Genomic DNA, 23,887 nt, shown 5'->3' on the forward strand with positions numbered 1-23,887 from the left:
GTCAGACATCAGATGTGATCACATACGAGATCTTTGGTTATGAAGGTAAAACTCTGCCCTACTCTCTGACCATCATCGATACTCCTGGATTCGGAGACACCAGAGGGAATGAACTTGATGACATCATCAGTCAAAGATTATTTGACTTGTTCCGCTCAGACGATGGAGTTCATGAACTTTCTGCAGTGGGTCTGGTGCTGAAGGCGACTGAGAATCGAGTGAATGATCGAATTAAATACATTTTTGATTCAGTGATGTCTCTGTTTGGGAAAGACATTGAGAAGAACATCATCGCTCTCATCACATTCTCAGATGGAAGAACTCCTAAAAATGCTCTGAAAGCTCTTGAAGCTGCAAACATTAAATGTGCCAAAAATGAGAAGAATCAGCCTGCTCACTTCCTGTTTGATAACAACCAGAACGAAGAGAGAACCGAGGAAGATAAACTTCCTTTAGAGTATGCATGGAGGACAACAGAGAGAGGAATGAAACAATTCACAGACTTCCTGAAAGAATCTAAACCTCAGAAGCTGAAGACAACAGTTGCAGTGTTGAACTCACGGATCAGACTGACAGCCTGCATCCAAAACCTGCGAGAAAGAATCAAGCTGATTGAACAAAAACAGGAAGTGATCCAACAGACTGAAGAAGCTCTGAAGAAACATGAAGAAGAGATGAAGAAGAATGAAAAGTTCACTGTAGAAGTTGAAGAGGTCTACACTGTAAAACAAACGATTACTGGTTGGTGGGACAATAAAGCTGTCACCTGTAACAAATGTAAAGAGAACTGTCACTATCCTGGATGCACATGGGCCCTCAGTCCTTCACACTGTGAGATCATGATAGGAGGTCGCTGTACAGTTTGTACCAATAAGTGTCGTGTATCAGATCATGTGAAAGAAAACTGGAGATATGTGACCAAGATCAGGAAAGTGAAAGAGACCAAACAAGATATGAAAAAAAAGTATGAAGAGAATCAGTCAGAATGTGAGAAGGGGAAGAGCCTGATGGAACATCTTCAAACAGAGATGAAAAAAATGAAAGCAGAGAAGATAAAGTGGTTGGATGAGGCCTACCAACATGTTGTTTATCTGGAGCAGCACGCCATGAATGTTAATTCAACATCCACTTATCCCCACCTGGACTTCCTGATTGAGAAGATGAGGGAAAGAGGAGACACAGAGAAGGTGAAGAAACTGGAGGAGACGAAGAGTCGAATAGAGAAGGAAGGAAACAAATCTCTGCTGCAGTATGTGATTGCTAAACTAAAACTTTGGTAAAACAGAGATGCAGCGATGTGTGTGAACAACATCAACCAGCTGAGTAGACAACAAGATCTACACTGTTCATACAAATGTTTAAACATCACAAACATTATTTCATTATAATCCTTTTAATTACAATGTTGATGTAAAATGTCCATCAGAAAAGAATTGAATCTTCTCTTAAATGTCAGGTGTGTGATTGTGAGAAACAGGAGCTCTGTTGCTGTTTGTTCTTGTAGTTGAATGTTTAATTCTGGACGTCTGGTCACTGTTCAGATTACAGAGGAATCATTTGTTGATCCACATCAGTCAAAGCAGAGCCACAATCTGTCTCACAGTAACAGCAGCTGTTGCTTTTCTTCTTATCAATACTCTGTTTTTACATCACTTCCTGTCATAGTTGAGCCTCTTTTCTGCTCTCAGCTTCAGTCATCAGATCAAAACACAGCATCAGTGTGTTCAGCTGCACTTCAGTAACCAAGAAACAAGAAGCACACAGCTGCTTTCAGTAGTTGGAGTAGGGGATTATAGAAACCTGATGGACATTTCTCTGCCATGTTCACACTATCTAATTGTTTCTACTTCTTACTTTTATTTTGACTTTAAGTTTTGATGCATATCTTTTGATTATATTTTGATGGAGTTTAAATAGCATTGAGCAATAGTTTAGTTTTATATGTAATATTTTTAACATGTATTCAAACTGTGTTTTTGATGTATTTCAGATTTTTGTTTTAATTTACACACAACTGCACAACGCAGGCAAGTGCTGAACTGAGTTTTGCCATGCTTACATTACATTTATAACTGACTTCAAATACCTTTTATTAACAGTTTTTGGCATTTCTCTTGTTTTTATAATTGTATTATTTTTACTTAGCTTAATTGTATTCTTCTTAATCTATTTTAATTCATATATATTACTGTGTTTGAACCTGTGTTTTTATTTTGCATATGACAAAAACTTCTTGAATCTTATGTTAATCATATTATATCTGTATAATCACTGTGGAATGATGCTAAATGCTAATTGATGAGGACTTGGGTTGATTGGAGGTGTGGGAACACCCAAAGGGAGGATTATATGGTTTAGTATTTGCTTCTGTCTGATCAGATTTTCTTCACGTGTATTTGAATCATACAGCTTGTAATGATGAGTTTAATATTTCAGATGACACAGGCCATGTGGGAAAACTTGTATTCATTCATGTAGTTTATTTTCTAAGCAGTGATATTTGAGTGGTTGCAGTATATTGTGTTATTCTACATGAAATCATGTTTCTCTGAATGATGAATAAAGTGTGAGCTTGATGAAATCAGTTTGCTCAGAGTGTCTTCACTGGATCATCAGCTGCTTTCTGAGTCTGTTGAAGCTTCTGCTGAACTTTGTTCATTAAATGTCTGTTTGACTTTATTCTGAGCAGCAAGTCTGACAGAGACTCAAAGAAAACACAGCTCACAGCATCATAATGAACATATCCTGAAGAATATTACATCCACTCTGGATAATGATGTTTTCTGTAGTGACCACTAGATGGAGCCACAGCTGATGTGGACTGAAGGAAACCTGAGCACACTGAACTGATATTACAAGAAGGATCAAGTGTTTAAACTGTGCACACTTCAAGTAGCTCTTCAAGTGTTTTACACTCAACTACAAACTAGAACTGAGACTTTATCAAGTTATAATAAATTCAAACATTTAAATGTTTTTTAATCCAAGTCTACAAACTGAACAAGTATATCCACATGGTAGAAAACATGTGCAAATATGTATATGTATATGTATATATATATATATATATATATATATATATATATATATATATATATATATATATATATATATATATATATATATAAACCAAATGAACAAACATATTTTGAAGGATTTAAAAGACAGTAAAAACCGGTAGTCACATGGCTACTCAATGCAAAAATAAATTGAATCAAAACAAAGTTATCAAAATTAACAAAAATGACATAAGTAGGATGAGTCTGTAAAGTCAGTCATGTAGGGAATTGGTGAGTTAATGCCAACAACATTTATGTTTTTGTAAGTTGTTATTTTCTTTTCTTAATTTCAAATGTTCTGCATGTGTTACTTTTATTGTATTGTGTATTTTTCTATGTGCAAATTAATTTAAAATAAAAAAAAGCATTTTGTTTGAATGAAATGTGTGTAAGACGTTTCAGTTCCTCTAACAGGCCACCTGGTGTCGGTAGTGAGCGGTAGTGAGCTGCTCCGCACAGAGACATAGAAGAAGAAGAAGAGTAGTACTTCCGGTGCTGTGTGAGGTCAACATGCTAGCTCTGAGGAGGCTGCAGAGGATTCACTCTGTTTTCTCTCTAAATGGAAACACAAGTGAGACTCTTTAACTCCTCTATGAACGCGTTACACAGTTCATTAAAGTCACAGTTTGTGTTTTTATTGAAGGAGCTCAGAGTTATCTGTTAAACTGCGGATGCTAACGCTAATGCTAACGATGCTATGATGTGTCTCTGCAGGTTTCAGAAGTTTGACCTCAGAAACACTCAAAGACCCGGTGAGTTATTATTATTATTATATTAATATTATACATTACTATATAGGGTTATTACAGGGAGGATCCGGTGAGTTATTATTAATGTTTATTATTATATATTAACAACACAATCTGTTCATTCATACTGTTAACATTTATAATTATATCACTGCTGTAACTCAGTAATATTATTACTAGGGAAGGGGGTGGGGGGTTAGGGTTGTGTCTCAGGTTCAGAGTCACAGTGTGTGATGAGAAGTAAAGTACATCTCTTCCTCCTCCAGCTGCATAAAGAACATGAAGATATTATATCACAGTGATGATGATCAGAGTTTATCTTCACAGCTTCTGTCTCAGTTCATCTCTCCTCACACGGGACGAATCTATGGCCGACACATCACAGGTCTGTCTGACTGTCTGTCTGTCTCTCTGTCTGTCTGCTTGTCTGTCTGCCTGTCTGTCTGTCTGTCTCTCTGTCTGTCTGTCTCTCTGTGTCTGTCTGACTGACTGTCTGTCTGACTGTCTGTCTCTCTCTGTGTCTGTCTGTCTGTATCGTCACACCTCTATGTATCGTTCCACAAGTTATTAAATAATCTTTATTACAGAAACGTTTGTTATTCATCTCCAACTGTTTGTTCTGAGTGACAGCTAACACTAAACACACTGCTCTAGTTAATAAAGTTATTAATTAATTAATTTAAACATGACGACAGTAACAATGTCACATTAAAGATGAAAATAAACAAACATAAAGAAAGAACAAAGTTATCACATTATGACTTTTCCATGTTGTATTTATTCATATTAATATTAAATGTGCTTCTCTTTGTTTTCCAGGCCTGTGTGGGAGGAAACAGAAGGAAATCTCTAAAGCCATAAAGAAAGCTCAGTCCATGGGTACGTTAGTTTAATCTTCACACGCTGCTCAGAGAAACAACACCGAGGGCTTTTATTCTGAAATGTGATGAAAAGGCACAAAAATGAAAATATCTTAACCCTTACAAACTGTTCAGATCTAATTTATTTACACTGGAGGGTTATAAAAACATGAAAAAAGGAAATAATGCATTTTTTAAAGTTTTTAGCAGCTGATACATTTTTATTGATGTGAAAGTAAATATTTTATGAACCTTTACAAACTGTTCAGCTCTAATTTAATCCATTTAAACATGTTTTTGTGCAGCTTATATTCAAAAATACAGTTTATTCACATTTAACATCATTAAAAGTTTCACCTTTTATATCCTGTAAGTATTTAATTTGATAAAGAATAAACTCTGATTTAATGATTAGCTGTAATTGAAAGGCTTGTCTCTGCTGCCCCCCGGTGGCCGAACACCGTCAGTGCAGGTTTAAATAAATAATATTAATTCCCTCATCTCAGTGTTTATGATGTTTAAAGCTTAATATGAGGATGTAAATACAAACTATTAGAGCTGAAACAGATATTAGAGTAAAAACATTCAGGTATTGAGAGATTTGGAGTTAATATCTCCGTTATATCGTTATAGCAGATACATAAATACTTTATTGATCCTGTTGGTAAATCTCACACATTCATAAATACATAACTAAAGACAAACTGATAATAACCAACAACTAAAATATTAAAAAGAGAGAGCACACATCTCTACTTTACTACTACTTTTATTTAAAGTGGTCACTTTATTTTTTTAAAGGTTTGAAGTGTTTGAAAAACATATTTAAGTGATTTTAACCAGAAAAATGAGAGTTTATGGATTAATTCTGTGGTTCTGTGTAAAAGTCTAAAACTCCTTTTAGATGAGTTGTTTTATTAATAAGCTTTAATGATCATATATATTATTATTATTATTATTATTATTATTATTATTATTATTAGTCTCTTTATTAGAATACAAGCAGAACATACAGGAAATGTGTAAAAACAGCTTCTATCGTCTAAGTGTGTAAATATTCCTTTAACATAAAAAGGAGCCTTAATTAATTAATAATAATAATAATACTTAATAAAGAGACTGAAACATGAATACAGATTAACAGAAGACTGAAGTTATATTTTACTGTTTAACAAACTTTAAACTGAATTAAAAAGAAAAAAACCTGCATTTATTAAACTTGAATTATAAAATTATAAAATGCTGCGTTCATGTTCAGGGATTAAAATTGGACGTCAAAAAGAATTACAAACGTTTATTAATAATAATAATAATAAATAATATATAATAATAATAATAATAATAATAATAACAATAATAATAATAATATAAAATGTGATATTTTACATTATCACAGCAAACAAACATCAGCAGCTCACAAGTTAATTTCTAAATATTAATAAATATTTAAAATGGAAAAAAAACAGATGAGAAATATTTAATTAAACTTCACTGAAGAACCTTAAAATGTAAATACAGTAGAATTAAAATCAATAATAAAATAAATAAGAATATAAAAGGTTGTGATTCTGTATGAAAGAGAAATGAAGCTGTGAGCAGGACTGTGACACTTTCTGACTTTAATGTTTTATTCTTGTGTGTGTGTGTGTGTGTGTGTATGTGTGTGTGTGTGTGTGTGTGTGTGTGTGTTGCAGGTTTCATGTCGGTGACACACAAACATCCTCAGTTCATGAAGGACCCGTCGCTCTGCAGCGTCCGACGCTCCGATTAACTCTGCTCATATTTATCTGTTCATTAAAACCTGAAACACCAACGCTTTGATCTGAATCTGCTCTTTATTCACTAGCTGCAGATTATTTTATTATTTTATTATTTTATACATCATTTTATTATTCTGCTCTGAGGTTTTAATGTTTTAATGTTTTAATCTGAACTTTAAATATTCAACTGTCTGAAGAACAACGGACATTAAAGAAGCAGAACGAGATGATTTCTGGTGTTTTCTGTTCTAGTTTCAAGTTTAAAGCCATAAAGAAAGCTCAGTCCATGTTAGTTTTAACCTTCACAAGCTGCTCAGAGAAACAACACCGTGGGCTTTTATTCTGAAATGTGATGAAAAGGCACAAAAATGAAAATATCTTAACTCTTACAAACTGTTCAGGTCTAATTTATTTACAGTGGAGACTTATAAAAACATGAAAAAAAGGAAATAATGCATTTTTTAAAGTTTTGTGCAGCTGATACATTTTTATTGATGTGAAAGTAAATATTTTATGAACCTTTACAAACTGTTCAGCTCTAATTTAATCCATTTAAACATGTTTTTGTGCAGTTTATATTCAAAAATACAGTTTATTCACATTTAACATTATTAAAAGTTTCACCTTTTATATCCTGTAAGTATTTAATTTGATAAAGAATAAACTCTTTGCTGTAATTTAAAGTCTCTGCTGCCCCCCGGTGGCCGAACACCGTCAGTGCAGGTTTAAATAAATAATATTAATTCCCTCATCTCAGTGTTTATGATGTTTAAAGCTTAATATGAGGATGTAAATATAAACTATTAGAGCTGAAACAGATATTAGAGTAAAAACATTCAGGTATTTATTTATTTGGAGTTAATATCTCCGTTATATCGTTATAGCAGATACATAAATACTTTAACCTCTTAAAACTCGTTGTTCCGTCTGCGGGACGGACCGGAAGTTAGGAGGTAGCCACATGTTCTTCTGGATGTTTTAAACACCAACCCTTAAACATATATATTCATGCCGTACATTGTTAGAAAGCTTAGATTGTCCCGATTCACTCACGACTTATATGGTTGCTCACAGCCGTAATAGTATTAGCGGTTAGCTCGGCTAGCCACTCAGCTAAGTGAGAAAAGCTATAATGCCTACATACCTTCAAAGTCTTCCCTTTATCCACAACGATCATCTTATGACTCAGGACTTTCTGTACAGCTCGCCAAGTATCCATTCTTGTGAAATATGAAACCCGTTTCCTCAATATGTCAACATGTATTTAGTCCAACACGTAAGGTAATAACACAAATAACAAACCATATACTGTCCGATTACGTCATTTCCTGACCTGCACGTCCATCTCAGAGTACACGTGACTGTGGCTGTGTCTCAATTCCGACCCAACTGCGAGGCTGCATCCTTCGAAGTACGCGGCCTTTGCGGCCTTCGAAGGATGCAGCCTTCTGAGGAACCTTCGAAGGCTGCATCAACCGTTGTTAAATGAGACGGTCTAGCCTTCGAGGCATTTCCTGGTTGCGTCACCAGCTGTTCCCGCCCATAAGACGAGAAAGACGTCTCGACCGAAAAGACGGTGAAAAAGCTGACAAAATTATAAGAGAGAAGAAAGGAGAAGAATAAAGGAAAGGAGAAGAAAGAAGGAAAACACACAAGAAAGAAAGAAAGAAAGAAGAAGAAAGAAGGAAAACACACAAGAGAAAGAATAATAAAAATAATAATAATCTGTAAATAGTTATTCCTGATGTAATTTTTGTAAATAGTTAAATGTTTCATCACTTGATAATAAAAGAAAATATTTAATCCCTTGTTCTTCCTGAACAGTAGCACTTTATACCGTTTGTTAACCCTGTTATAAATTGTACTGAAGTTGTAAATACTAAATGGAATAGACAACGTGTAACAATTGACAATATTTTTTATTTTATAACATTAACATAAAATCACCACTTCTTTTTCGCCTGGTGGGGCTGGACCTTCCCCTCCATGCCCATCTTTTCCAGTATTGTTCTAAACACAGAGGGAAGCAAGAGAAAAGGTAAACACAGGGATGCTATGTTAACAGACAAAAGGGTTCTAATATAGCAAAACATTATCATAATAATGAAGTATAACATATAATAGTGACTGTGTATATATATGTATATATATAAATATAAAAAAATAAGTCAAGTAATAAAATATAAGTAATTAGTAAAAGTATAAAAGTATAAGTAGTAATAAGTACAAATAATTAAATAAAACAAACCAATGCTTACACTTGAATGAAAAGTCTTCACCTGTTGGTGTCGCCATTGTTTTCGCGGCACTGAACAGCGCCGCGCAAAGGATCTTGGGATCTGGGAGCATCTGGGAGGCCGCAAAGGACAGTAGCGATGCATCCTTGAAAAAGAGGGAAAAGAAGGCCGCATTTCAAGGCTGCATTTGAAGGAGTCTTCGAATTGGGACAGCCTTCGCGCGGCATTGTGACGTAATCGGCCTCTAAATGCGTACTTCGAGGATGCAGCCTCGCAATTGGGACCAAATTGGGACACAGCCACAGGTTCATATATTCATGTGCAAGGTACGGCCTCGTGATTGGCAGAGCAGCGATGGGGGCGGGTCCTCCTCGTTGGCGGGACAGGTGTTGTGGATGAACCGGAGCCCAGCTTGAAAGAGCTCCTGTGTGTCGCTGAATGTGTGCACTGCTGACTGAAAGACGTCTTCTGCCTCCATTCATCTGTTCACTACAGTGTGTTGGATTCATGTTCATGTGTATTTAAAGACATTTCAATTTGTGGAGAAAATTGCGAGGGGGAATATAAAGTTGTTTTTTTGTTTGTTTATTTTAATGAAAACGTTTTTTTAATATTTCTTTTTACATATTTTCTATCACATGGATGGTCTTGTTCAGATTGCAGACTGAAGTTAAAAAATGAACATTTTGCATTTAATATAATTTGACAATGTCTCAGTTCTAGTTTGTATTTGAGTGTAAAACACTTGAAGAGCTACTTGAAGTGTGCACAGTTTAAACACTTGATCCTTCTTGTAATATCAGTTCAGTGTGCTCAGGTTTCCTTCAGTCCACATCAGCTGTGGCTCCATCTAGTGGTCACTACAGAAAACATCATTATCCAGAGTGGATGTAATATTCTTCAGGATATGTTCATTATGATGCTGTGAGCTGTGTTTTCTTTGAGTCTCTGTCAGACTTGCTGCTCAGAATAAAGTCAAACAGACATTTAATGAACAAAGTTCAGCAGAAGCTTCAACAGACTCAGAAAGCAGCTGATGATCCAGTGAAGACACTCTGAGCAAGCTGATTTCATCAAGCTCACACTTTATTCATCATTCACAGAAACATGATTTCATGTAGAATAACACAATATACTGCAACCACTCAAATATCACTGCTTAGAAAATAAACTACATGAATGAATACAAGTGTTCCCACATGGCCTGTGTCATCTGAAATATTAAACTCATCATTACAAGCTGTATGATTCAAATACACGTGAAGAAAATCTGATCAGACAGAAGCAAATACTAAACCATATAATCCTCCCTTTGGGTGTTCCCACACCTCCAATCAACCCAAGTCCTCATCAATTAGCATTTAGCATCATTCCACAGTGATTATACAGATAGAATATGAATAACATCAGGTATTTGAAGTCAGTTATAAATGTAATGTAAGCATGGCAAAACTCAGTTCAGCACTTGCCTGCGTTGTGCAGTTGTGTGTAAATTAAAACAAAAATCTGAAATAGATCAAAAATACAGTTTGAATACATGTTAAAAATATTACATATAAAACTAAACTACTGCTCAGTGCTATTTAAACTCCATCAAAATATAATCAAAAGATATGCATCAAAACTTAAAGTCAAAATAAAAGTAAGAAGTAGAAACAATTAGATAGTGTGAACATGGCAGAGAAATGTCCATCAGGTTTCTATAATCCCCTACTCCAACTACTGAAAGCAGCTGTGTGCTTCTTGTTTCTTGGTTACTGAAGTGCAGCTGAACACACTGATGCTGTGTTTTGATCTGATGACTGAAGCTGAGAGCAGAAAAGAGGCTCAACTATGACAGGAAGTGATGTAAAAACAGAGTATTGATAAGAAGAAAAGCAACAGCTGCTGTTACTGTGAGACAGATTGTGGCTCTGCTTTGACTGATGTGGATCAACTAATGATTCCTCTGTAATCTGAACAGTGACCAGACGTCCAGAATTAAACATTCAACTACAAGAACAAACAGCAACAGAGCTCCTGTTTCTCACAATCACACACCTGACATTTAAGAGAAGATTCAATTCTTTTCTGATGGACATTTTACATCAACATTGTAATTAAAAGGATTATAATAAAATAATGTTTGTGATGTTTAAACATTTGTATGAACAGTGTAGATCTTGTTGTCTACTGAGCTGGTTCATGTTGTTCAACTAATTTTTTTTTGTATCTGCTTTACCAAATGCTGCTGCCACTTTACCCATCATGTACCTCAGCCCTCCTCTGGTTCCTTCATCCCGTCGACTCTTCATCTCCTCCAGCTTCGTCACCTTCACTGTGTCTCCTGTCTCCTCCATCTTCTCAATCAGGAAGTCCAAGTGGACATGAGTGGACAGTGAATTATCATTCATGGCGATCTCCTCCAGATTAACAACATGTTGGTAGACCTCATCCAGCAACTTTATCTTCTCTGCTGTCAGTTCTTCCATCACTGTGTCAACATTTTCCATCAGGCTCTTCTTCTTCTCACTTTCTGACTTATTCTCTTCATACTTTTTTTTCATATCTTGTAGGGTCTTCTGGACTTTCCTGGCCTTGTTCACATAAATCCATTCCTCTTTCACATGATCTGATGCAGGACACTTCCCTGTACATGAAGTGCAGTTACCATCTTTCATGACCTCACACCATGAAGGACTGGGGGCCATTGTGCATCCAGGATAGTGACAGTTCTCTTCACAAACGTTACAGGTGACAGCTCCTTTAAACAAAAGAGGTGGGATATCCCACATCACCCCAAACTTAAATCCACCCCACATCCCACCCTTGATAGGCTGTTTCTCTTTGTAGGGCTCATCAACTTCTACAGTGAACTTTTCATTCTTCTTCATCTCTTCTTCATGTTTCTTCAGAGCCTCTTCAGTCTGTTGGATCTCTCTCTGTTTCAGTTCAATCAGCTGGATTCTTTCTTGCAGGTTTTGGATGCAGGCTGTCAGTCTGATCCGTGAGTTCAACACTTCAACTGTTGTCTTCAGCTTCTGAGGTTTAGATTCTTTCAGGAAGTCTTTGAATTCTTCCATTCCTGCCTCTGTTATCGTCCATGCATTCTCTAAAGCAACCTTGCTTTTCTTTGTTCTCTCTTTTCTCTGGCAGTTATCAAACAGGAAGTGAACAGTTTCATTCTCTTCATCTTTGGCACATTTAATGTTTGCAGCTTCAAGAGCTTCCAGAACATTTTCAGGTGTTATGCCATTAGAGTTTGTGATGAGAGCGATGATGTTCTCCTCAATGTCTTTCCCAAACAGAGACGTCACTGAATCAAAGATGTACCTCAGTCGATCACTCACTCGATTCTCACTCGCCTTCACCACCAGACCCACTGCAGAAAGTTCATGAACTCCATCGTCTGAGCGGAACAAGTCAAATAATCTTTGACTAACGATGACATCATGTTCGATCCCTCTGGTGTCTCCATATCCAGGAGTATCGATGATGGTCAGAGAGTAGGGCAGAGTTTCATCTTCATAACCAAAGATCTCGTACACGATTACATCTGATGTCTGACTCTCTATCTGACTTCTCTCCTCTTTCTTTACGATCTCAAACCAGATGTTGTCCTCAAACTTCACTCCCATGGTGTAGTTTACCAGAGCGTTGATCAGAGTAGATTTTCCTGTTCCTGTTTCACCTACAAGTAAGATGGTTCTGTTTGTCTTGTTCGGGTTTTTCTCTCCAACAGTTTTTCTTGTCAGAGTCCCAAACTTCTCTTCCTTTGGTCTCAGTTGGTAGACAGCAGGAGATCCTGGAGAGATCAGAGTACTTTTGGAGATGATGTCCTGGTATCTGGATGAGATGTTACTGGTTGGGAAGAATAAATATAGAACAGTTTAATACACACATAAACATGTATCTTTCTTTTATAGTATATCAGTAATTATTTTATTATTCTTTATTTCATTATTTATTTATATGTATTTATAGTTAAGAGAAAATTAAATTAAATTAATTAATTATTTTTAATAATTGCCGATTTGAATGAAAATGGTGTGTGTGTGTGTGTGTGTGTGTGTGTGTGTGTGTGTATACAATCTGAAATATTTAAACATTACATTTGGTTTTGATCATATAATATTTCATGTCATAAAGTTGAATTCTTGTTTGTATTTGTATTTTTGACTGTGATGAAGACAGTCATGTAGAAATGTTTCTCTATTTGCATTAAAGGCTGCAGATCAATCAGTCTTTTCTGTCCCTGATGTGAGAAACATGTGATTCAGCTTCACATTGCTAGACGACGCCTGCAGAAGCCTTTTTACTCAGAGACCTTCTGATATTCAGCTGCACTACATAAAAATGAAAGTTGTATGCAGGTCAACAAGAGAAACATGAAAACATCAGAGCAGCAGCTGTATGACTTCATCAGAGAGCTGTGTAATGTTCCTTTAACAGACCTGAAGAGACTGAAAACACATCTGGAAGCTTCCTGATTTTACAGTCAGGTTAACATACTTCACAGTCTCTGATGTCATTTCTAACATTTCTATAATACTTTAATATTCCTACAGTAACCTGACAGTGACTATTTCTGTCATCAGTGTTTATGTCTCATAACTTCATCCAACTTTATCTCAGTCTGAATTTATCTTATAAACCAACATTATACTTTCTATGGTGAATAATCAACAGTGAGTTTATGATATTGTTCTGAAATTACATTATAGGGATCTGCACACACACACACACACACACACACACCACACACACACATTATTCATTTATGGTCATGTTACTCACCGCTGCTCCATGCTGCTGTCTGACAGAGAGACTCCACACACTGAGGATGAAACAGGTGTGTTGGTATCTGTGTGGGACAAAATGAAAAACTATCATAAAGTGAAAGTGACACATTTGCTTTGTTTTCTATAATATGTGAGTATTTGAATGAGGCTTCTTGTTACAGTGAGCCTGTAAAAAAAAATCATTCTATGATGGGACAAACTGACCAAAGAGTCTCTATATGGGTTTAGTTTACTTTGTTCAAGTCCACATTAGCATCACATGCAGTGTGCACATTGGAAGTTATTGGTGTGTGTAATCATTCCTGCTGTCCACACTGGCTGTGACCTGATTCCTTCCTACAGATACTCAAATATCACACATGACTTCTGAGAGAAATCACAGTGTAAAGTTGAGCTGAAGCTGATATAAAGATGTGAACAAAGTTACAGCTCTGTAATTCATGTGTGTGTTGGTGTTTGTGCTGAGCTGCAGTGGAGGAACAGTAACACAGAGAGGGAGTTTAGTACTAAAGACATGTGGAAGCTCCTGAGAGCCTCTTGATGCTCAGACAGCTCTGTCTCATTAAACACTAAATCATTTGTTCACTGTGTGAGAGAGAAGGATCTGCTGAAGAGCTCCTGTTATTATAAATGTTAATATTTAACTTTATAAAACTAGACAGTGCTAAAGAGAGATATAATTTTCTCCACAGTAACAGCTATAAACTACTAAAATAAATTGAAGACTTTTGAAGTGTTTCTTCTTCTATTTGCTGTTTGGATGTAAGCTAAAGTGAGTTCAGAACTTGTGATAAATGTTTCAGTGGAGTGAAATAAATGTCTAACAGCATGTTTCTCTGACAGTAACGTCTAGCTCTCAGTCAGTGACAGCAGTAATCTTAGTGAGTAATAATACTACAATGAATAGTTAATGTTTAATTTCATTTTAACTTTGTTTCACTTAAAATAAACAGTTTGCTCTTTAACCTCCAGTTAAATCAAAGTGGGATTAAAATGTAATATTACTTTTAATCGTTGAGAACTGGTTCAATGTATATTACAAGTTTATATTGTGAGTCCAGTTACTAAAACTGTGTCTGTTCATAAACAATACAGTTTCATACATTCATATCTCTGTAATTTAAGCTCTTAGTTTTAATGTTCATTTCATTGAATATTATTATGTTCAGTTATAATGAATTTAGTTTCCTAACATCCTGACACTGAAAGTATTTCATGATTCTTCTTTCAAAGTTTTCTTACCTGTGTTGTTGACTTGAAGCTCTGAGATGCTGAGGAGAAAGAGCAGAGAGGAGTCAGAGCTCAGAGCTTTATATCAGCAGCCACCCATACCATCTGGTGAGAAGTCACATGGTTTTACAGAAACAGTCTGAGACCCTCAGAATGAAACAGAAAGTGTCAGCAGCCTGCAGTCAGACTCCTATTATAGGAGTCTGACTGCAGGCTGCTGATACTTTCTGTTTCTGTTCTGTCTCAGAAACAGTCTGAGACCCTCAGAATGAAACAGAAAGTATCAGCAGAAGAATCATTGAAGAATCATTGTTTCTGTTCTGTCTCAGAAACAGTCTGAGACCCTCAGAATGAAACAGAAAGTATCAGCAGCCTGCAGTCAGACTCCTATTATAGGAGTCTGACTGCAGGCTGCTGACACTTTCTGTTTCATTCTGAGGGTCTCAGACTGTTTCTGTAAAACCATGTGACTTCTCACCAGATGGTATGGGTGGCTGCTGATATAAAGCTCTGAGCTCTGACTCCTCTCTGCTCTTCCTCCTCAGCATCTCAGAGCTTCAAGTCAACAACACAGGTAAGAAAACTTTGAAAGAAGAATCATGAAATACTTTCAGTGTCAGGATGTTAGGAAACTAAATTCATTATAACTGAACATAATAATATTCAATGAAATGAACATTAAAACTAAGAGCTTAAATTACAGAGATATGAATGTATGAAACTGTATTGTTTATGAACAGACACAGTTTTAGTAACTGGACTCACAATATAAACTTGTAATATACATTGAACCAGTTCTCAACGATTAAAAGTAATATTACATTTTAATCCCACTTTGATTTAACTGGAGGTTAAAGAGCAAACTGTTTATTTTAAGTGAAACAAAGTTAAAATGAAATTAAACATTAACTATTCATTGTAGTATTATTACTCACTAAGATTACTGCTGTCACTGACTGAGAGCTAGACGTTACTGTCAGAGAAACATGCTGTTAGACATTTATTTCACTCCACTGAAACATTTATCACAAGTTCTGAACTCACTTTAGCTTACATCCAAACAGCAAATAGAAGAAACACATCAAAAGTCTTCAGTTCATTTTAGTAGTTTATAGCTGTTACTGTGGAGAAAATTATATCTCTCTTTAGCACTGTCTAGTTTTATAAAGTTAAATATTAACATTTATAATAACAGGAGCTCTTCAGCAGATCCTTCTCTCTCACACAGTGAACAAATGATTTAGTGTTTAATGAGACAGAGCTGTCTGAGCATCAAGAGGCTCTCTCAGAAGCTTCCACATGTCTTTAGTACTAAACTCCCTCTCTGTGTTACTGTTCCTCCTCTGCAGCTCAGCACAAACACCAACATACACATGAATTACAGAGCTGTAACTTTGTTCTCATCTTTATATCAGCTTCAGCTCAACTTTACACTGTGATTTCTCTCAGAAGTCATGTGTGATATTTGAGTATCTGTAGGAAGGAATCAGGTCACAGCCAGTGTGGACAGGAGGAATGATTACACACACCAATAACTTCCAATGTGCACACTGCATGTGATGCTAATGTGGACTTGAACAAAGTAAACTAAACCCATATAGAGACTCTTTGGTCAGTTTGTCCCATCATAGAATGATTTTTTTTTACAGGCTCACTGTAACATGAAGCCTCATTCAAATACTCACATATTATAGAAAACAAAGCAAATGTGTCAGTGGACATTTACATTCAGTAGCAACATTTAGAGACTCTGCAGACTCCTTAATGAGCAACATTTCCTCATGATGTTGATATAAAAGCTTCATCCAGGCAGCATGACATTTCCTTCAGAACATATCTGCTGTTTCCATTTAGCAGCAAACAAAGATCATTTCTAGGAGACGTTGTTGGCCGAGCGGCTCATTGCTCAAAATGTGCAGCACTGAAACTTTCTCCAGCAGCTTCTTCACACCTTTATTTCACTTTATGATAGTTTTTCATTTTGTCCCACACAGATACCAACACACCTGTTTCATCCTCAGCGTGTGGAGTCTCTCTGTCAGACAGCAGCATGGCACAGTGGTGAGTAACATGACCACAAATAACCATTAAAATACTGTTAGAACTAAAAGTCTGTGTGTGTGTGTGTGTGTGTGTTTGTGTGTGTCTCTGTGTGTGTGTATGTGTGTGTGTGTGTGTGTGTGTGTGTGTGTGTCTCTGTGTGTGTGTCTCTCTGTGTGTGTGTATGTGTGTGTGTGTGTGTGTGTGTGTGTGTGTGTGTGCAGATCCCTATAATGTAATTTCAGAACAATATCATAAACTCACTGTTGATTATTCACCATAGAAAGTATAATGTTGGTTTATAATACACACACACACACACACGCACACACACACACACACACACACACACACACACACAATATTAATTAATATCAGAGTAATTATTTTCTACAAATAGAAAATAATTATTGATGGACAATAAGGAAAGGATACACATCTGTACGTAAAGTTTATATGTGTATTAAACTGTTCTATATTTTTTCCTCACAACCAGTAACGCCTCATCCAAATACCAGGACATCATCTCCAAAAGTACTCTGATCTCATCAGGACCTCCTGCTGTCTACCAGCTGAGACCAAAGGAAGAGAAGACTGAACGTTTGACAAGAAAAACTGTTGGAGAGAAAAACCTGTACAAGGAAAACAAAAACATCTTACTTGTAGGTGAAACAGGAACAGGAAAATCTACTCTGATCAACGCTCTGTTCAACTACACCATGGGAGTGAAGTTTGAGGACAACATCTGGTTTGAGATCGTAGAAGATGAGAAGAGAAGTCAGATAGAGAGTCAGACATCAGATGTGATCACATACGAGATCTTTGGTTATGAAGGTAAAACTCTGCCCTACTCTCTCACCATCATCGATACTCCTGGATTCGGAGACACCAGAGGGAACGAACTAGATGCCATCATCAGTCAAAGATTATTTGACTTGTTCAGCTCAGACGATGGAGTTCATGAACTTTCTGCAGTGGGTCTGGTGCTGAAGGCAGCTGAGAATCGAGTGAGTGATCGAATGAAATACATCTTTGATTCAGTGATGTCTCTGTTTGGAAAAGACATTGAGAAGAACATCATCGCTCTCATCACACACTCTAATGGATTAACACCTGAAAATGCTCTGATAGCTCTTGAAGCTGCAAACATTAAATGTGCCAAAGATGAAGAGAATGAAACTGTTCACTTCCTGTTTGATAACTGCCAGAGAAAAGAGAGAACAAAGAAAACCAAACTTGCTTTAGGGAATGCATGGAGGACAACAGAAGCAGGAATGGAAGAATTCAAAGACTTCCTGAAAGAATCTAAACCTCAGAAGCTGAATAAAACAGTTGAAGTGTTGAACTCACGGATCAGACTGACAGCCTGCATCCAAAACCTGCAAGAAAGAATCCAGTTGATTGACCTAAAACAGAGAGAGATCCAACAGACTGAAGAAGTTCTGAAGAAACATGAAGAAGAGATGAAGAAGAATGAGAAGTTCACTGTTGATGTTCCTGAGACATACAAAGACACAAAAACCATCAGTGGTGGGAGGTGGGGGTGGGGGCTTTTTTATGAAGGAGCTGTCACCTGTAAGGTTTGTGAAGAGAACTGTCACTATCCTGGATGCACACATGCCCCAAGTCCCAAATCATGTGAGGTCATGAAAGGAGGTCGCTGTACTTCATGTACAAGGAAGTGTCCTGTATCAGATCATGTTAAAGAGGAATGGATTTATGTGAACAAGACCAGGAATGTTCAGATGACCCGACAAGATATGAAAAAAAAGTATGAAGAGAATAAGTCAGAGAGTGAGAAGGGGAAGAGCCTGATGGAACATATGCAAACTGAGATGGAAAAACTGAAAGCAGAGAAGATAAAGTGGCTGGATGAGTCCTACCAACATGTTGTTAATCTGGAGGAGATCGCAATGAATGTTAATTCAGCATCCACTTATCCCCACCTGGACTTCCTGATTGAGAAGATGAGGGAGAGAAGAGACACAGAGAAGGTGAAGAAGCTGGAGGAGATGAAGAGACGAATAGAGAAAGGAAACAGATCTGTGCTGAAGTATACGTTTGGTAAACTAAAATTTTGGTAAAACAGAGATGCAGCGCTGTGTGTGAACAACATCAACCAGCTGAGTAGACAACAAGATCTACACTGTTCATACAAATGTTTAAACATCACAAACATTATTTGATTATAATCCTTTTAATTACAATGTTGATGTAAAATGTCCATCAGAAAAGAATTGAATCTTCTCTTAAATGTCAGGTGTGTGATTGTGAGAAACAGGAGCTCTGTTGCTGTTTGTTCTTGTAGTTGAATGTTTAATTCTGGACGTCTGGTCACTGTTCAGATTACAGAGGAATCATTAGTTGATCCACATCAGTCAAAGCAGAGCCACAATCTGTCTCACAGTAACAGCAGCTGTTGCTTTTCTTCTTATCAATACTCTGTTTTTACATCACTTCCTGTCATAGTTGAGCCTCTTTTCTGCTCTCAGCTTCAGTCATCAGATCAAAACACAGCATCAGTGTGTTCAGCTGCACTTCAGTAACCAAGAAACAAGAAGCACACAGCTGCTTTCAGTAGTTGGAGTAGGGGATTATAGAAACCTGATGGACATTTCTCTGCCATGTTCACACTATCTAATTGTTTCTACTTCTTACTTTTATTTTGACTTTAAGTTTTGATGCATATCTTTTGCTTATATTTTGATGGAGTTTAAATAGCACTGAGCAATAGTTTTGGTTTATATGTAATATTTTTAACATGTATTCAAACTGTGTTTTTGATATATTTCAGATTTTTGTTTTAATTTACACACAACTGCACAACGCAGGCAAGTGCTGAACTGAGTTTTTCCATGCTTACATTACATTTATAACTGACTTCAAATACCTGATGTTAATCATATTATATCTGTATAATCACTGTGGAATGATGCTAAATGCTAATTGATGAGGACTTGGGTTGATTGGAGGTGTGGGAACACCCAAAGGGAGGATTATATGGTTTAGTATTTGCTTCTGTCTGATCAGATTTTCTTCACGTGTATTTGAATCATACAGCTTGTAATGATGAGTTTAATATTTCAGATGACACAGGCCATGTGGGAACACTTGTATTCATTCATGTAGTTTATTTTCTAAGCAGTGATATTTGAGTGGTTGCAGTATATTGTGTTATTCTACATGAAATCATGTTTCTCTGAATGATGAATAAAGTGTGAGCTTGATGAAATCAGTTTGCTCAGAGTGTCTTCACTGGATCATCAGCTGCTTTCTGAGTCTGTTGAAGCTTCTGCTGAACTTTGTTCATTAAATGTCTGTTTGACTTTATTCTGAGCAGCAAGTCTGACAGAGACTCAAAGAAAACACAGCTCACAGCATCATAATGAACATATCCTGAAGAATATTACATCCACTCTGGATAATGATGTTTTCTGTAGTGACCACTAGATGGAGCCACAGCTGATGTGGACTGAAGGAAACCTGAGCACACTGAACTGATATTACAAGAAGGATCAAGTGTTTAAACTGTGCACACTTCAAGTAGCTCTTCAAGTGTTTTACACTCAAATACAAACTAGAACTGATATTATAACTGATATATATATAACTTATATTAAATGTAAAATGTTCATATTATAACTTCAGTCTACAATCTGAACAAGAACATCCACATGGTAGAAAATATGCAAAAACATGTTAATAAATAAAAAATATTTACAACAAAAACGAATCAATCATCAAACAACCTGCCAGTAATGTTGTGTATCAATAAAGTTAAATTGAATCTATAATTGAGTAATTCTTCATTTTGTCCACCAGGTGGAGACAGAGTCCATGTTGTTCACTGAGCAGCATCACAGAGAAATCACATTTATAAACTATTAAAGGTATAGAATATGTAGAATGAGCAGAACAACGCCATCTAATGTCTCGAGATCGTAGTCGCAACAACCAAAAAGTAATTCCAGCAGTCGGGTTGCCAGGTCCGGTGCTGGATTTTATTTTAGCTCTAACTCTGTAAATATACCACTTTATCCACATGTCTAACCTTTTTAGGCGAGAAAGTAAAGTAGCCCTTTAGATCCACAATGTGACGCTAATTTGTCCACATAACATCTGCTTAAAGTTTTGTTCCTGCGAATTCGGAGCCACTCAAGTTAGCAGTAGCCTGTAACACACTTCCGGTCATTTTCACAAAATAAAACACCCGTTCCCTTTTATTATTAAGAAAACCATAACGATAGAGTTGGTGCTTTTATTTTGAAAACAGGAAGCGAACATACCCTCGCTGTAACTGACTTGAAACCACCGAGGTACATTACATTGTAACGCCAGTGGGAGTAGCAGCAATGTCTCTGCCAAGGGGGGAGTTGTGGGTTCTCCGAGTGAGGACCACTTCCGCGTTCAAAAAGCTGCAGTTCCCCCCGCGACCTCTGGGGGCTGGTCCCGGAAGTGAGCAATTTCCCATTGAGCCCCATGTTAAAATAGCCGACTTTACAGCTTAAAAAAACATATTTAAAGCCTGGTCCCTTTGACTTTTTTGGTCTTTACCGATAGTTTCCACCTCAGTGAACACTCTGGGGGGGGTGAATTTTTTTGTATCACAACCGTTTAAGTGTCATTTAGGCTTAAAATTCTGGCATAAATTAGGGCGTGGTTACGTTGAGTCACAGGTTCACAGACAGTTGCCAGCAGTTAGCTCTATGCTAAAGCATCGGCTGGGCTGGCTAGGCTAGGCTAGGCTACACCCAGAGGTCCGCGGCTACATTCAGCAGACAGGCGCTGCGGTGTCCGTGTTTGTTTGCCTATTTTCGGGTAGTTTTTTGCTGGCAATATGGCTTGTTGTGCTGTTGATTGTACTAACCGACCGACAAAGGATTCTGTGTTGCAGTTTTTTCGGTGAGTAAACCGTAGTACTATTTTACTCATAGACTGTATAACATATATGTTTTGGATTTTGGCACTGGATAATGACTTTATTACCGACTCATGGTCTCTGCTGATACAGACATATGACCAGAGCAGCTAATGTTAGCTGCTGTTGCGGTGTGTTTTGTGCTTTCAGTCCGTTTAATGCGGGATATAATATAGAATATACATAATGTTCTGTATTATCTTTCATTTAATATTATTATTATCTTTCATTTAATAATACTTATATAGAGTGTCAAGAGTAACTTAAATGAATAAATTAATAGCCTAATTAATGCCACACTGCAAAAAGCAAGCTTGTAATTCAGAGAATGTGTGATCTGTGTTGTATTGGTGATACTGATTTCAGAAATCGTTAATCATGTTCAAAATCAAAATAAATAAATACAACATATATTTCTTATTATATTCATTGTTGGTATTATTATTAAAGGTGAACTGTGTAACTTTGTTATTTAGGAACTTATTATCAAGCAAAGCCCTTTTTTATTACTCCATATCCTCAAATAGCTCTTAGTATCAAAAAGGTTTGTGACCTCTGATCTATAAGTTGCTGAGCACCTATATGTGTCATTTTAAAGTTTCCCTCTAGGTGATCTGGACAGGCTGGACAAGTGGGTCGTCAGCATGAGGAGACAGAACTGGACCCTGCTCTCCAGCCCCAATCCTCCCTGTGCTTTCAATAAAATCTGTATTGAGCATGAACTCAGCGTCTGCCTGCCACCTGTTGTCACAGATACTCAGAAATGTTCTTTTTTCTGACTTTCTTAAAACTAGATGTATAACATGCATCTTAAACTTTATTAAAATCAGTTAATCATGTGGAGAGATTTCTCATGCAGGTAGATAATTATCTACATATTAGAGTTCTACTGTTAGTAAAGGTAAGACATAGACATATGATTTAGCACATTTGAAAAAATAAAAAAAATGTACTGGTAAAGACTTTCTAAGGTTCCATAGACACCCTGGAAAGATCAGAAAACAGAAACACTGTTGTGAGAATTTTTACATTTTTTAGTAAAACTTGACTAAAAACTTGAGCTTTAATGCTTAATATTTGTGTTTAAGTTGATATTCCTTTTAACTGACGACATTTTTAACATTTTCAATAAGTGTAGAAGACAAAAGGAGTGCAATTATGAAAATAATTTATTTGAACATGAGGTACTCTTTAAATGAACAAACAATGAACAAATAAAACAATCAGTATATATAATAAATAATAATAAGCTTTTAAAATAAAATAAAAAAATAGGGTCAGTGTTTGGCTCAGTTGGTGGAGCGCCCTATGTGAGGCTGTAGTCCTTGCTGCGGGTGGCCCGGGCGTGGAAGCTGGCCGGGGCCTGGTCTGGGCAACCAGCAGAGGCTGGCCGGGGCCTGGGTGCCTGGCCGGGGCCTGCTCTGGGGCGGCTTTCTTTCCCATTTTCTAAATATAAAGAAAGACAAACATCTTGTAACCAGTGGTGTACAAAGTATTGAAATGCCTTACTTCAGTAAAAGTAGCCTACTAATACCACACTGTTCTTTTTACAGTCTATGGTCTCTGCATGTACTGCCTAATCCTAAACACCGATTGGCTTGTGTGTGGTGTCGTCAGAAGCAGAAGAGGCTCACGGTCGTAAACATCTAGTCACGTGTACTCTGAGATGGACGCGCAGGTCAGGAAATGACGTAAACGGACCGTATATGGTTTGTTATTTGTGTTATTACATTACGTGTTGGACTAAATACATGTTGACATATTGAGGAAAGTATTCCGGTTTTATGGAAACGGATTTCATATTTCAGCAGAATGGATATTTGGCGAGCTGTAGATAAAGTCCTGAGTCATAAGATGATCGTTGTGGATAAAGGGAAGACTTTGAAGGTATGTAGGCATTATAGCTTTTCTCACTTAGCTGAGTGGCTAGCCGAGCTAACCGCTAATACTATTACGGCTGTGAGCAACCATATAAGTCGTGAGTGGTCTTGAATGAATCAGGACAATCTAAGCTTTCCAACAATGTACGGCATGAGTATATATGTTTAAGGGTTGGTGTTTAAAACATTCAGAAGAACGTGTGGCTACCTCCTAACATCCGTCCCGTCCCGTGAACGGAACAGCGTGCGTTAAGAGGTTAATGATCAAATATCAAAATCCGAATAGCGTCAGAAAGTCAACCCACTCTCCACATTTCCATTGCTACCGTTTTGATACTTCATGGTACACAAACAAATAGCATCTCATATGAAA

The 23,887-nt window shown here is 36.8% G+C and overlaps 3 protein-coding genes across 3 annotated transcripts; 2 read left to right on the plus strand and 1 right to left on the minus strand.

The window, feature by feature from the left end:
• The first annotated feature begins 4,087 nt into the window (after nt 1-4,087).
• Nucleotides 4,088-6,481, plus strand: LOC128379941 (28S ribosomal protein S18c, mitochondrial-like). Its single transcript, XM_053339579.1, has 3 exons — nt 4,088-4,193; nt 4,628-4,687; nt 6,363-6,481. Exons 1-3 carry the CDS (start codon nt 4,088-4,090, stop codon nt 6,437-6,439), a joined length of 243 nt encoding a protein of 80 aa, XP_053195554.1. The 3' UTR covers nt 6,440-6,481.
• Nucleotides 6,482-10,860: 4,379 nt separating this feature from the next.
• On the minus strand, nt 10,861-13,452 carry LOC128379942 (uncharacterized). Its single transcript, XM_053339580.1, has 2 exons — nt 13,442-13,452; nt 10,861-12,505 (listed from the first exon to the last, which is right to left on the minus strand). Exons 1-2 carry the CDS (start codon nt 13,450-13,452, stop codon nt 10,861-10,863), a joined length of 1,656 nt encoding a protein of 551 aa, XP_053195555.1.
• Nucleotides 13,453-14,714: 1,262 nt separating this feature from the next.
• LOC128379943 (uncharacterized) lies at nt 14,715-19,028 on the plus strand. The gene is made up of 4 exons (XM_053339581.1): nt 14,715-14,784; nt 15,222-15,250; nt 17,358-18,253; nt 19,025-19,028. The coding sequence occupies exons 1-4, from the start codon at nt 14,715-14,717 to the stop codon at nt 19,026-19,028; spliced, it is 999 nt and encodes a 332-aa protein (XP_053195556.1).
• Nucleotides 19,029-23,887: the final 4,859 nt, after the last annotated feature.

Source organism: Scomber japonicus, chromosome 19 (genome assembly GCF_027409825.1).
Source record: "Scomber japonicus isolate fScoJap1 chromosome 19, fScoJap1.pri, whole genome shotgun sequence".
NCBI lineage: Eukaryota > Metazoa > Chordata > Actinopteri > Scombriformes > Scombridae > Scomber > Scomber japonicus.